This window comes from Myxine glutinosa, chromosome 7 (genome assembly GCF_964187855.1).
Source record: "Myxine glutinosa chromosome 7, kmMyxGlut1.1, whole genome shotgun sequence".
NCBI classification, from domain to species: domain Eukaryota; kingdom Metazoa; phylum Chordata; class Myxini; order Myxiniformes; family Myxinidae; genus Myxine; species Myxine glutinosa.
In genome coordinates this window covers 99,149,570-99,163,480 of record NC_136267.1, presented here as the reverse complement: position 1 = coordinate 99,163,480, position 13,911 = coordinate 99,149,570, and the positions used below count along the sequence as shown (strand labels likewise).

Genomic DNA, 13,911 nt, shown 5'->3' with positions numbered 1-13,911 from the left:
CCGCACGTTTATACAGGAAGAGTTCGCCAGGAGTCGATCTACTCTCTCCTGGTACGTAGAATTTCAACAAAAGCCACATCACTGTTCATATCGATAAATATTATTCCACCGTGTTTAGAAAAACTGGAAATTTGGAAAACTTGGAAAAACAATATAGCCTATTTTACTCCAGGGGGTCCTAGGATTACCCACCCAAAATATCGTTGCGATCGGTTCAGCCGTTTTTGCAGTACCTTCGAACGGACAGACAGACAGACGGACGGACATTTGGTGAATTATGGTAAGATAACAAAATGCTGTGTTAAATCACGATTGTATTGAGATATTATCAAACCAGCTCATTGTCATCATCTGTTCACTTCCAGATTCAGGAGCAGGTCCGTATCGAGCCAATTTCAAAATTATAATTTTATTGAGGAACTTATGAAACCTCCTACCTACCTTACAACATCTTCTGGGACCACAAAACGTCCACAGAAGGTTTGGTGGGGCTAGCCCCAAAACTGAGGGAGTAGTTTCGGGAAGGACAGACAGATAGACACTCTTGTTTTACAATATTCTCGTATATACTGCATTTTGTTATTTTGTACAGTCATAGTGGTGCTGTCATTTTTAGATGGTGAAATGTTTTTTTGTTTTTTGTTTTTTTTAAGGCAATGTGGTGTATTTTGTTCTCCCACCCACCCCCACCCTACTGTTTCACATGATCCAGGAATGTTATTAAATCGAAACAGCACAACATGTTGTGTGATTTCAATGACCATGGGCAGGCATGCACACCGCATTGGAAAGTGAAACATAATGTGCAACAATAGACGAACAAGAATGGTACAAGCTTCCAAACAACCCTCGTGTCCTCCACATGAAAACACTTACTTGAATTAATTTCCAATGAAGTGCTGTTTTCTTTTCTTGTTCAGTGATTCCATAACGTACTAAAGCTTTTCCATTCACATTTTTCCCAAATGTGTACCTGTAAAATATTAGAACAATGTCAACTAAACTGGCTGGATGCTTTATAAGTTTTAATTTAATATGATTTATTAAGATAATATGATTCAAACTCTTTATTCAGATCCATAGAATGACAATGAAAGGCAATAGCAAAATAATAATACTGTTGCGATATGGGATTTGGCCTCCATCCATATCCGCTTGTAAATATTCCCCTATTTCCCCAATACTCCCCAACTATCCCCAATCCCCCATTCCCTAGTCCCATTGTCTGTAAACAACACTCTGTAGCCCCGACCTTCCCCTTTTTCCCCCATTAAATGTCGTGCCCAGGTTCACCGCATCTCACGTAGACAACTATAGGACATCTTGCTAGTTATTCTTAGTCTATGTCAGTTAAGGACTCGTTTCCATTAATTCTGACTCTTCGTTGCACCAGAATGTGATTGTATGGCACCAGTAGTGAGTTTAGGACCTCCCAATACCTCCCTGCATCTCTTCCTCATGGAACTACAACAACAACAACAACTACAACAACAGCGGGGGGCGGCGCGGCGTCGGCGCGGGGAGTGTGCGTCCTCACTCCGGCTTGGTTAGCCGCCATTGCCCATGTGCTCCGACGGGGTTACCACACAGGGGCTGACTGTCAGCTCCTCGTCAAGGGCGGAGCCCGGTAACCCCCCGCACCCAATAAGAAGCGGCGGACCGATTCCATCTGGGGCGGAGCTAACGAGCCGAGGGCGTGTCACTCCCCGCTGGATATACGCAGCCACTTACCGGAGGTGACGTGAGATGCGCCCCCAGCTTGGAGAGAGAAGTCGCCACCTCCGAGCGCTGAATACCTCCCCGCATCTCTGGACCGGACCGCGTTGATTCTGCCCCTGAGCCAAGGTGCACCTTGAGCCATCGACTACCTGCCCTTCCTTGCCATCAATCCCTGTGTGAGTCAGTTTTGTCCCGTTTGTCTGTGGTCTGTCGGGGCTAAGATAAGACCGTGTCTAAGTGCCCACCTTTCTGTGCTGTACCTCTTGTGCCGTGTAATCTAAACGTTCTGCATACCCCATATTATATCCTCCTCCGGAGGTCTTGAGAACTGTACCCCTGGTGTCGTGTCATTTAACCCAGCCGTTGTGTCCTTTCCTTCATTGATCTAGCGTAGCGCGATTCGGCCAACGTTCGAGTATAATCGGGTAACTTGTGCGAACACGGCGGCCATTCCGCTCGGCCCAGCATAACATCTTAATAAGTCGTGTCCGTAACAATACGAAGTCATGGTGTACTAATGTTGAATACAAATAATAATTTGTGAAAACAAAAGTGTTTACAATCTCCTATTTTAGGGAGTGTGGGAGGGATAGAAAGATTGGAAGGTTAAGGACATTCATTGAGAAGGTGGGCATGTGTGGCCAGGCACAGATACGAATAGCCCATGACAAGCAATCACAACCAGATTACTGATAGGTTGCCAGCCTGCATTGGGAAAGGAAGAGACACAGAGCGAGGGCAGAGAGAGTGAAAAGGAAAGAGACGAGAAAAGGAGTGTTCAGGAGCTATACGCAAAGTATGTGACTTCTTTATGGCAATTGTTCTTAAACCTCCCTGCTACTGTCACCCTACCGACCTCTTTCTTCTCCCACCCCCCACAAAAAATGTGACTGTGAATGAGTGCAATGTCAACTATTTCAAAATTTTCGATCATCTTCCATTCTGCAAGTTATTTTTATTGGTGGCCTTTAACATTGCAGTGGACAATTGAGTGTTCCCTTCAGATCCCTCCAAATTTTACAAACTTCTTGTTGAATTTCCTGCTATGTTTTTGGAAATGCCCGATCATAGTCTCAAATCAATTATTTAAACGGCACATCTGCCATTTTTGGAGGAACTCTAAATTGTTCTAAATTGGTACGTCCAGTTGTGGTGAAGGCAAATCCAAGATGGCTGTGCCATGAAGATGAATATGTTGTGGCTCCGAAGGGACTGTGGCTCCGACACACCGCTCCCCCACATCCCCAAATGACCACATATTTTGTGCACGGCCACAGAAGAAGAAAGAAAACTAAAAGGAAAGATAAAATGACAGATAAAAGGATAAAAGGAAGGACAAGAGAGAAAGAGAAAGGGAGAGAGACAATGGAGATAGAAAAGGGAGAAAGAAAAGTGAGAGAGAAAGAAAAGTAAGAGAGAATCGCAGGAGAGAGAATGAAGAGAGAAAAGGATAGCGGGAAAAGGACAGAGCAAAAAGGAGAGTGAAGAGGAACAGAAAGATAAAGAGAGAGAGAGAGGGAGAAAGAGAAAGGAAGAGATAAAGAAAGAAAGAGAAAGACTTTCCTGAAATGAAAGAGATGATCCAGGTAATTAATCGGTGATTATTTTATTTGCAGATATGTAGACAGGGATACTGTCACAGCCTGCGGATCGGATATGACGGGTATTGTTAATCACAGATTGCAGATATCAGCAAAATGGTACAGAGGATTTTCTAAAACAATAGGGTCATTTTTGTCAACCAAGAATAGGATTAGACCTAATATACTGCTGAATGCCATTGTAAGAGATCCGTTGTGTGCTCTGATAGAGAAGAATGGAGAAGCATTTGAAGAGGGGTTCTATGGTTGAGAGGATCAGTCTGGTTCGGTTGGGAACTTTCCAAAATGAAGGCAGGTGACTCTTCAGAAAATTTTACAAAAAGGAAAAGAAAGGAAGAAATTAGTCTTTTACCAAAAGGGGGGAATTACCAAAAGCAGGGCTGAAAGACAAAATAGATGGAGATAGACAAACAAGTGATGCAAATAAGAACGAGAGGTAGGGGAGGATGCAGGGGGTGGACAAGATGGATATAGGAGCAAACTATAAAAAAATAAAAAGTGTGAATTTGAGGGAGTGGGGGGAAGGATTATTAACGCAGGTAAGAAAGACCATGGTTTTGGATGGGGGAGGGGGAGGGGAGGATCTGAGATGGTGATGAGCAGCTGTCTTGTAGACCTCAAGGGAAGAATGAGATTGATGCTAATATGGTAGTTGGTTCCACAAGTGGAAAAAAAATTGGAATTAATGAGTGGAGGTAAGCAATGATTCTGGATTTTGGGAGTTTCAGTGGAAGGGGGTTGATGGTGGATCGCGTACGCCTGGCAGAAACCTGGAGGCGGGGAGAAGGACAAAGCACGCAAACAGCAGAGGGTACAAGACCAGAAAGGGGGCAGTAGAAAATAGAGAGACCTGATAGGCCCATCGACTCAGCTTCATCAAGAGATATTACACTGATCTTGAAGGCCTTGGTTTCCATGGCGTCAAGCTAAGCAAGATATGAGTCACGGGCACCAACCCAAAGGTGAGTGCAGTATTCCATAAAACTGTGTATGATGTCCTTTCAGGTGGATAAGAGTTCAGGTGTGCCAAGGAAGGACTTTGCATGACGTAGGATGCCCAGTCGGTAGCTGGCATGTCAGGCGAACCTTGAGGTGTGGTTTACCCAAGAAAGATCATGGCTGGTAGTGAGACACAATAGTTGGAGTGACTGAACTTCTTCAAGAGGATTGTTACGAAGATAGATGGGAGGGATGTGAGAGTGTGAGAATTGGTAGGATTGAAAGACATACTCCAAGAGTTGAAGCAGATTGTGATTTTATCAAAGACTGAAGAGAGGGAAGAGGCTGATGCCTGTATATCTGGAGGACGAGTGATGTCATGGCAGTGGATCATCAGAAAATAGATAAAAATGTTTTTTCTGGAGAGTCAGACAGATGGTTGAAGAAGATTCAGAATAGTATTTGGCCTTGAACACTGCCTTGGGGCACTCCAGCCTTGACCGGGAGAGGAGATGAAAGGATACTGTTGAGAGCCGCCTGTTGGCTACAAGAGTAGAGGAAGTCAGTCATCCAAGAGTGGAGTTAGCCTTGAATGCCATAAGCAGAGATTTTGGGTAGCAGGGTCCGATGCCATTTGATATCGGAAGCTTAAAATATGTCCAGAGAGATGTAGGGCTGGGAGATATTGCATTTTTGCTCATTGATTAGTTCCTCCAAATATCGACGAGCGATATAATGACGTAGCCTAATCACTGATACCACCTGGGGGGGAAAGCTGGCGCTTGGGGGATACACACTATCATTGTTTATACAAGCCTAATAATGACCCACTGTGCAATAGCTCAAATATATAGCTGATTATCGCCATGTAATTTGCCCTGAAATTAATGTAAATACCTTGTGCTCTCATTGAAAGCAGTGTTTGTCATTGTCCAACACATCATCATATTAATGGGTACTTTTGAACATTAATTGCACTTTAGCAGAATGGCGGAGAAGCCGCTGTGGCTCAAGATCGGACTTCATGTAAACTGTATAATGTATATTGAAGTATCTGGATTTCTCCATCCCCTGACCCTCTGCCTGACATGTTCTTTTTGCTGGAACGTCATTACGGCATTACGTCTATCACAAATCTAGGCCTCTATGGACATGCAAGTCATCCTTATGTCAAGCATTCAACCTGTCCTGTGCTTATCTATTTCTTTAAACCTTTTTATTTGTTCACAATGGGCACATGGGGGCCCTGCTCCACCAACCAGATTCTGTTTCTGGGCAGAGGGACGGGACCCGGCCATTAACCAACAGGGAGGCTCTGTCTGCCCTCGTGAGTTCTGTACCAATGGCGGTCTTGGGGCCGCCGGATAAGGAGAGGTGGGGAAGGGATATATAAAGGGAGAGAAGCAGGGAAGGAAAGATTGAGATTGTGAGAGATTTCAGACATTCAGATTCTTCTGAGAGATCCGCCAATTCATTGTTTGAATTCTAACCACCCCCCCACCCAAACACCCCCCCCCCCCCCCCAATTTATGCATGCTTGTAATAAACTTGTGAACGATTTAGCATTGTGTCTCGACTTATCCTGTTCAGGCTTTGGTCTGAGATAGCCCTCCTGCCGAAAATTTGCACAGACGGTTGATTGGTCTTTGATAGGCATTTGATAGAGGGTGGGACACACGTAATTTGGGACACACGTGGTGTTTGATAGATACACGTAACGTTGGTTTGCTCAGCCAATTAGCATCCGTTGCACGACCGCAGGCACAGATCCCTATCTACTCCAGTCATATTGCCGGTAGGGTAAACCGACACTGGGTGTGAGGATCTGACCAAAGGTGAGTGTTGCAGACGGCGTCCAAGGTCTTTTTATAGACACATCGGCCTTTCGGAGTTATTCGGCCCACATTCACACCATGTATGTTACCCCTGACCAAAATACTTTTGGCATTGACATCACGTTGGCAAATATCGTTTGGGCAATCTCAACCATTATAAATCTGTACATCATAATGCAGGTATTTTAAAAGTACCTGGCCTCAATCTTCACTTTTAGTTCCATGTCTTCCACATGAAAAAATGGTTTTTCTGGTAGTATCTTCACATCAAATGTCGGTTCAACTGCAGCAGAAATATTCACACAGAAAAATAAGAATTCTCTCCATTTTCAACCTGTCAGAATCTTCAACTTTAAAACTTGGTGAAACTGAACATTGCAACAATTAAATGAATGAAAACCAATACCATGGTTCCACAATAAGGTATTTTTTTAATTTTACATAAAAGAACGCATTATATAGCTGGGATTTGTCACCAAGAGCAACAACAAAGGCACAGTAAATTTCTTTTTTTCTCTTTCATCACTAAAATAAAGGAATATCAGTGAAGATGTTGTTTTTGCTCGCTTTGTAAAACCTTTGCCAAGAGCTAAAATTTCGCACCTCATCCTTTCTGTATACCCTTGTTGTTTTGTCCCTGTGTTGTGTTTTATATCCATTCAATTATCTTACCCACTATACTTGACTCTGTCATGTTAAATTTGTGTTTGTGTCTGTTTGGGCCTCAGGTAGATAGCGTCTAAATCTCCGGCTTCAGGTCTGACTTACTTTTTCCACATGCGAAATTTGCATTTATTTTTCTTTAAATTATGCAATGGACTACAAAATGTAAATGTTTCATGATATTTGTTATATTATATCACCTTTATCTATCAATATTGTTGAAATGAAGATCAAATAGCTGTATGTTGAAATATGTTGAAAAAGTCAAAATTTTATTTGGGGTGTACTTACTTTTTCACGTGACTGTAATCTCTCTTTTTATCCTGGGCCATGGGTGTCGTCCTCCCATGATTTTGTTATTGTACCTATATTTTTCCACTTACGTTTTCCAAAATCCTCTCCAAAAGCAAAAAGAAATAATCTTATTTTACATGTAAATATTACAATCTCATTCTGCCAATTATTATTACATCCTTTGCTTTTTCTCTTTCCTACTCCTCAAAATTACTTAAATAATTAATTTGATTCTTTGGTTGTAAGCCTCTAAATGACAAGATTCATCTCTCTTTTCTCTTCCACACATACATCCCGTAGGACCCGGCGATCCACCACACGTCCACCACCCCTCACCACCATAAGCTGCAACCTCCCACCCCAAGTGTGCATCCTGCAGCCCCAATTCCATGCGTCTCCCAGACCCCTTACTCATACCTCACAGTCCCTCTTTCACTCACCTCACAACTCCAATTTCATGCAACTCCCATTTAAGTGTCCCGCAGGCCCCTTCCACGTGTCCCGCTGACCCCTACGCACATCCTGCAGACCCCCTTCACATGACTCGCAGTCCACCTATGGGCTTCCAGCAAACCACATCCTCCAACTGTCCTGCAGGACACCTTCAGAGCATCCCGCAGCCCACCTTCAGAGCGTCCCGCAGCCCACCTTCAGAGCGTCCCGCAGCCCACCTTCAGAGTGTCCCGCAGCCCACCTTCAGAGCATCCCGCAGCCCACCTTCAGAGCGTCCTGCAGCCCACCTTCAGAGCGTCCTGCAGCTCACCTTCAGAGCGTCCAACATTCTTCACCGCGATTCCAGTTCAATTCCCCCATGCATCGAGCAGCCCCCACCGTGCATCCTGATGCCCCAAAAATGCATTGGAGCACCCCTTCCATTCCTCTCTGCCACGCAGCCCTCACCCTGCATCGTGCAGCCCTTACTACACATTGCACAACCTCAACATATATCATGCAGTCTCTACTATGCACCATGCAGCCTTTACTGCAGGTTCAGCAACCACCACAGTGTGTCACATAACATCCACCACACATCACGCAACACCTACCGTGCATCGCGCATCACCAACCGTGCATCGCACAACACCTACCATGCATCGCGCATCACCAACCGTGCATCGCACAACACCCACCGTGCATCGCACAACTCCCACCGTGCATCGCACAACTCCCACCGTGTATCGTACAACACCCACCGTGCATCGCACAACACCCACCGTGCATCGCACAACACCTACCGTGCATCGCGCATCACCAACCGTGCATCGCACAATACCAACCGTGCATCGCACAACACACACCGTGCATCGCACAACACCCACCGTGCATCGCACAACACCCACCGTGCATCGCACAACACCCACCGTGCATCGCACAACACCCACCGTGCATCGCACAACACCCACCGTGCATCGCACAACACCCACCGTGAATCGCACAACACCTACCGTGCATCGCACAACACCTACCGTGCATCGCACAACACCTACCGTGCATCGCGCATCACCAACCACATGTCGCACAACACCCAGCACGCGTCGCACAACACCCAGCACGCGTCGCACAACACCCAGCACGCGTCGCACAACACCCAGCACGCGTCGCACAACACCCAGCACGCGTCGCACAACACCCAGCACGCGTCGCACAACACCCAGCACGCATCGCACAACACCCAGCATACGTCGCACAACACCCAGCACGCATCGCACAACACCCAGCATGCCTCACACAACACGCAGCACGTGTCGCACAACACCCTCTCGTTCTCTCTTTTGCTGTTTCTAATACTTCGTCCCCTTGCTGATTGTAGCCAATTGTGCCCCGCTACACCACTACCACTTCCTCATTCATGAACCCTCGTTCTTGTAGAGAGAGGGAAAATAAAATAACTAGACTGTAGTGATTGGCATAATGACTTGATTTTGTTCAGAAGTTGATAGAACTTGTCATTCTATCATGACAATTTAGAAACTTACAGCTTATATAGCTACTCACATGTGCGTGATGTGGTGCAGATTCTGCCTGCATCGACCACTAATTGGGTCTACAATGTGACAATAATATCAAGCTTGAACTTTTATCTTCATTCCAAAAACGGCAATCATTTTGTTATACTTTGCCTGAGAACCTCGATTACCATTGAGAGCCTCAATTAATTTTCAAGATCTTAAAATGAAAAACTGGCAACGTTTTATCTTCCAGCCAATTACACAGATTACAGTATTGTCCAATTCAGCACGTAAGTGTTGGTGATGTCATTGAAAAGTTTTGGAACTTGCCATATTCACGAACTTGGAACTCTGTAGTGTAGTTTTTTTGACATACTTCTTCAAAACAAGTTTGTATAAGCCAGCGGCCATATCTATGGGGAAAAAATGAAAAGACTTCATGCATTGCACCCATTTAACAACAAGCAAGGCAGACACACAAGAAAAGGCAGATCTCTAAATGCAATCTCGGTAATGGTTTAAGAGGAGCAATTGTTTATACTAGGGCATGCCCGTACTATATATATATCGAAAATTATATCCCCCCCCCCCCCTCTATTTACATGAAATGGTTTGGTCCAAAGCGAACGGCTTGCGAGTACGGTGACAATCCCCCCCCCCCCCCCCCTCTATTTACATGAAATGGTTTGGTCCAAAGCGAACGGCTTGCGAGTACGGTGACAATCCCCCCCCCCCCCCCCCCTCTATTTACATGAAATGGTTTGGTCCAAAGCGAACGGCTTGCGGAGTTTGGTAAAGAAATCGCCATAGCTCGGTAACTACTTGTCCGATTAATATGAAACCTTGAAAAGGCACATCCTCAGGTCCCCAGCAATATACCTGGCAAGTTTCAAGTATATCGGACCCGTGGTTGTCGAGAAACAGCGGTCACAGACACACAGACATACACACACACACACAGAGATTACTGGAATTATAGATAGATAAAACGAATTCAAGAACAACTAGAACGACACTCGGTAGCAAGCACACTTCCAGCAGATTGAACAGTTTACGTTTTGTATCCCACTGATAGGTCAGATCTGGATCCGACATGGACCAAAATCTAATCGTCTTGTTCTTGTCACCTAACCAACTCATCCACCAAGTTTTGTCATAAGTCGTCCAAAACTATTTGAACCGTCATGCTATGTATAGTTTTGGCCCTATCACGAAATGGTGAAGAATCACTTTAAAAATTTAAATTCAGATCTTCGCCAAAATCGAATCATTTCATCCTTGTCACACACGCTACCTCTCCACCAAATCACATCGGAATCCGTCCACAACATTTTGAGATATCCTGTTCACAAACTGACAAACCGACACGACAGACAAACAAGAAGGTGTCATGTGGTAAGCCTGACAGGTATGATGAAAATCGAGAGAATCAATAATACATTGATTAATTGTGTCATTCAAATAAATAAATAACAATCGTAAAATAATTAATTCTTAATCAATCGGCTAATAGCATTCCTAAACCACCACTGTTTCATCCAAATATGTAACTTTTTGAAAATTAAGTAATTAATTGGAAAATAAAATAATTAATCGAGTAATCAATAAATCTAAAATACCCTTTACAGCCAAATAACTTGGTCATTGTCATGTCCATATACCAGCTTCCTAGCTCAAAAGGTGCCTGAGATATGTTGACCTTAAGAATAATTGGTGGTTGAATGCAGTGACCTGATCCTCTTCAAATTCCAAATCAATCAAATGAAAATTGACAATTTTAGAAATCTGACAAAGTTGTTGATAAAAGTACAGGGAAGTGCTGCAATAGCAGCATGGCCCGATACTTTTATTCATTTTACAAAGGTATTTGCAAAGATGCATTTGATTAAGAATTACAGAAGACAGACTGACAAGAAAAAGAAAAACATTTAAACTTGTGGATCCAAAAAAGAAATGTTGCAACATTGTATTCAAAAATCAAGAATAAATTCACAAAAACTCTTTTAAATCGGTATTTAATTACTTGCCACACTACATGCCTTGCATGGTGTTGCATGTGGTTCAGAGAGATAACACCTCATTGATGATACATTTTTATCTTTGATACACAGATAATCCAGGATTGGTGATTACCGCAAAAAGCACCTTTTTTGCAGATGCATTAAATACAAAAAGGTGACATTCAGATATAAAATGGTGTTCAGATACAAAAAGCACCTTTTTTGCAGATTTTGACGATGTTGGTTGGGGGCTGTTCACAGATTTCCTGCAGCTTGTTACCAAGGTTGTGGACCGAGAATAATAATAATCCCCGATGTATATAGGTATCATTTATGGGATATAGCCTTTTAAATCGCACCATGTCTGTTTTTCCCGAAAAGTTATGGTTTTCCTTCTGGGTATGTGACGTGTTAGATAGGGTGATGTAATATACACTGGGAAAATGGTGGTAAAACCCAGAATTGATTTTTACCTCCGCCACCAAGGGTGGATGAAGGTTATGCTTTCACCCCTGTGTTTGTTTGTCCATTTGTCTGTCCGTTTGTCTGTGAACAACATACGTATCACAAAAAAGTTGTGGACGGATTCAAATGAAATTTGGCAGAGATGTAGCGTATGTGACAAGGACGAAATGATTAGATTTTGGTGAAGATCCGGAGATCCGATTTTGGTGATTCGGATCCGGCTACGAGAATTTTTAAAGTTATTCTTCACCATTGGGAGATAGGGCCAAAAACGATGCATTGCAGAATATCTCTAAAAGTTGTCGACGGATTTGGATGAGATTTGGTGGACCGGTTGAGTGTCTGACAGCGACGATTCGATTCGATTTTCATGAAGATCTGAATATGTATTCGGATATGAGAATTATTTAATTTTTGTAATGATTCTGCACCGTTGGGAGATCGGGCCAAAAACGATGCATAGCAGGATATCTCAAAACGTTATGGATGGATTTGGACGAAACTTGTTGGACAGGTTGAGTGTGTGACAAGGAAGAATCGATTCAATTTTGGTGAAGATACGAATCCGGATCCAGCTAGTATAAATTTTTAAGTGATTCTTTCACCATTGAGCGATATGGCCAACCAGGCGGAGCTATGCTCTCTACTGAGCACCGTTCTAGTTTTTATATTCCTTTAAATCTCTTTATACCTTTATTTAAATTTAATTATTTACTTGAAGACTGTAGAAAACAAATCGCCTTCATAATACTTCCAAGAACCATGACATATATATATATATATATATATATATATATATATATATATATATATATATATATATATATATATATATATATACGTATATATATATATATATATATATATATATATATATATATATATATATATATATATACAGACTTGGCATTTAATATGGAATTTTTTTTTTGTGGGGGTGAACTTACTTTTCAAGATGACGTAGAACCAAAAGTTCATTGGAATTATGTTGAAATTATTCCAGATTTTGTTAATGTGACCTTTAAAAGAAACAAAAACCACATTTGACATTTCAAAGCAAATAAATTGATCCTTGAAAGTGATGTAAACTAATATCGAACTCAATTCACGGACAGTACTGTGTTAAACTTCTGTACGTTTTCCAGAAGTATCTTTTTATTTTGCACATTAGCCAAAATTTTTAAAAACAAAAACAAAAGTTAAATTACGACTGGGATTACGGACAGTAAAATTACAGTTCAGTACTTCGTGTAACCCCCACGAGCATTCAGGAGAGCACGTACACGTCGAGGCATGCTGTTCATGAGATTTGCCAAGGTTTGGATAGGAATCGCTTGCCATGCAGTGACAATAGTCCGCTGCAATTCACGCACAGAGGGAGGCTGCTGGTCCAAGTTGTCGATTTGACGCGTTAATTCTGCCCACAAGTTCTCTATCAGATTCATATCCGGGGACGTGGCAGGCCACTCCATATGCTCTACACCACGGTCAGCAAGAAAGTGTTGGATCATGCGAGCACGATGAGGCCGTGCATTGTCATCTTGGAAGACAAAGTTTCATTGAAAGGTTGCACGAGCAAATGGAAGCCATGTTTCTTCCAGAATGGCCCTGGACTTGAACTGGTTCAGGTTTCCATTCAGAACAACCAGGTCAGTTTACCCCCTGCATGAAAAGCAGCCCAAACGGTCACCCACCACCTCCAGCTTGGACTCTTGGCACTATACAATCTTCGTTGTAGGCTTCATGCACTTGTCTGCGCACTCGGACGCGGCCATCCCGACGATAGACCAGAAATCTAGACTCGTCACTGAAGATCACGTGATTCCAGTGTCCTGGCTGCCATTGACGGTACTCTCTGGCCCACTGCAATCGGCGCTGGCGGTGTTGTCTGGTCAGGCGTGGCTTTCTCAGGGGAAGCCTGGCACGATAGCCTGCTTGAACCAGTCGTTGGTTGACTAGCCTTCTGGATACAGGCACATTTGTCAGTTGCTGCCACTCAGCCCTAAGCCGATTAGCTGACTTGGTACGGCCATTGCGGACTAACCGGTGCAGCTGGCGATCATCCCTCCTTGTGGTTCTGCGGGGACGTCCTGGCCTCGGTAATGGAGTAGGGACACCCCTCTGAGCATTTTGTTTCAGGATATTTGACACCTGATCTTGAGTGATGCCATACTGCCGAACCATAGCACGCTGTTTCATGCTGGAATTTCGTAAAGCCACCACTCCATGACAAACAGCATTGTCGCGTTGACAGACCATCTCCAGAGGAAGCGGCAATAACTTTTGTATACGTGCAGCAGTTGTTTTCTACTAATACAGAACGCAACAACCCTCATATACCCGATTGTGAAGCCAATCTTCAAATGTACCTGTCTGTACATTTTGTCACGCCACCTGTGATATAATCCTGTTATTGACTTCTTGCTGCGACAGACAATCAGTCACA

General features: G+C 43.4%; 2 protein-coding genes across 2 annotated transcripts in view; both read right to left on the bottom strand.

Moving 5' to 3' along the window:
- LOC144892971 (complement C3-like) overlaps positions 1–9,466 on the bottom strand; it is a 60,342-nt gene extending 50,876 nt beyond the window's left edge. The window contains exons 1-3 of the mRNA XM_078782040.1: positions 9,331–9,466; positions 6,290–6,377; positions 877–973 (exon numbers count right to left, since the gene is read on the bottom strand). Of these exons, the coding sequence (XP_078638166.1) occupies positions 877–973; positions 6,290–6,377; positions 9,331–9,454 (309 nt within the window). The 5' untranslated portion in view covers positions 9,455–9,466. The remainder of the gene's footprint in view (positions 1–876; positions 974–6,289; positions 6,378–9,330) is intronic.
- LOC137431468 (complement C3) overlaps positions 1–13,911 on the bottom strand; it is a 613,976-nt gene that overhangs the window by 439,837 nt on the left and 160,228 nt on the right. The window lies entirely within an intron of this gene.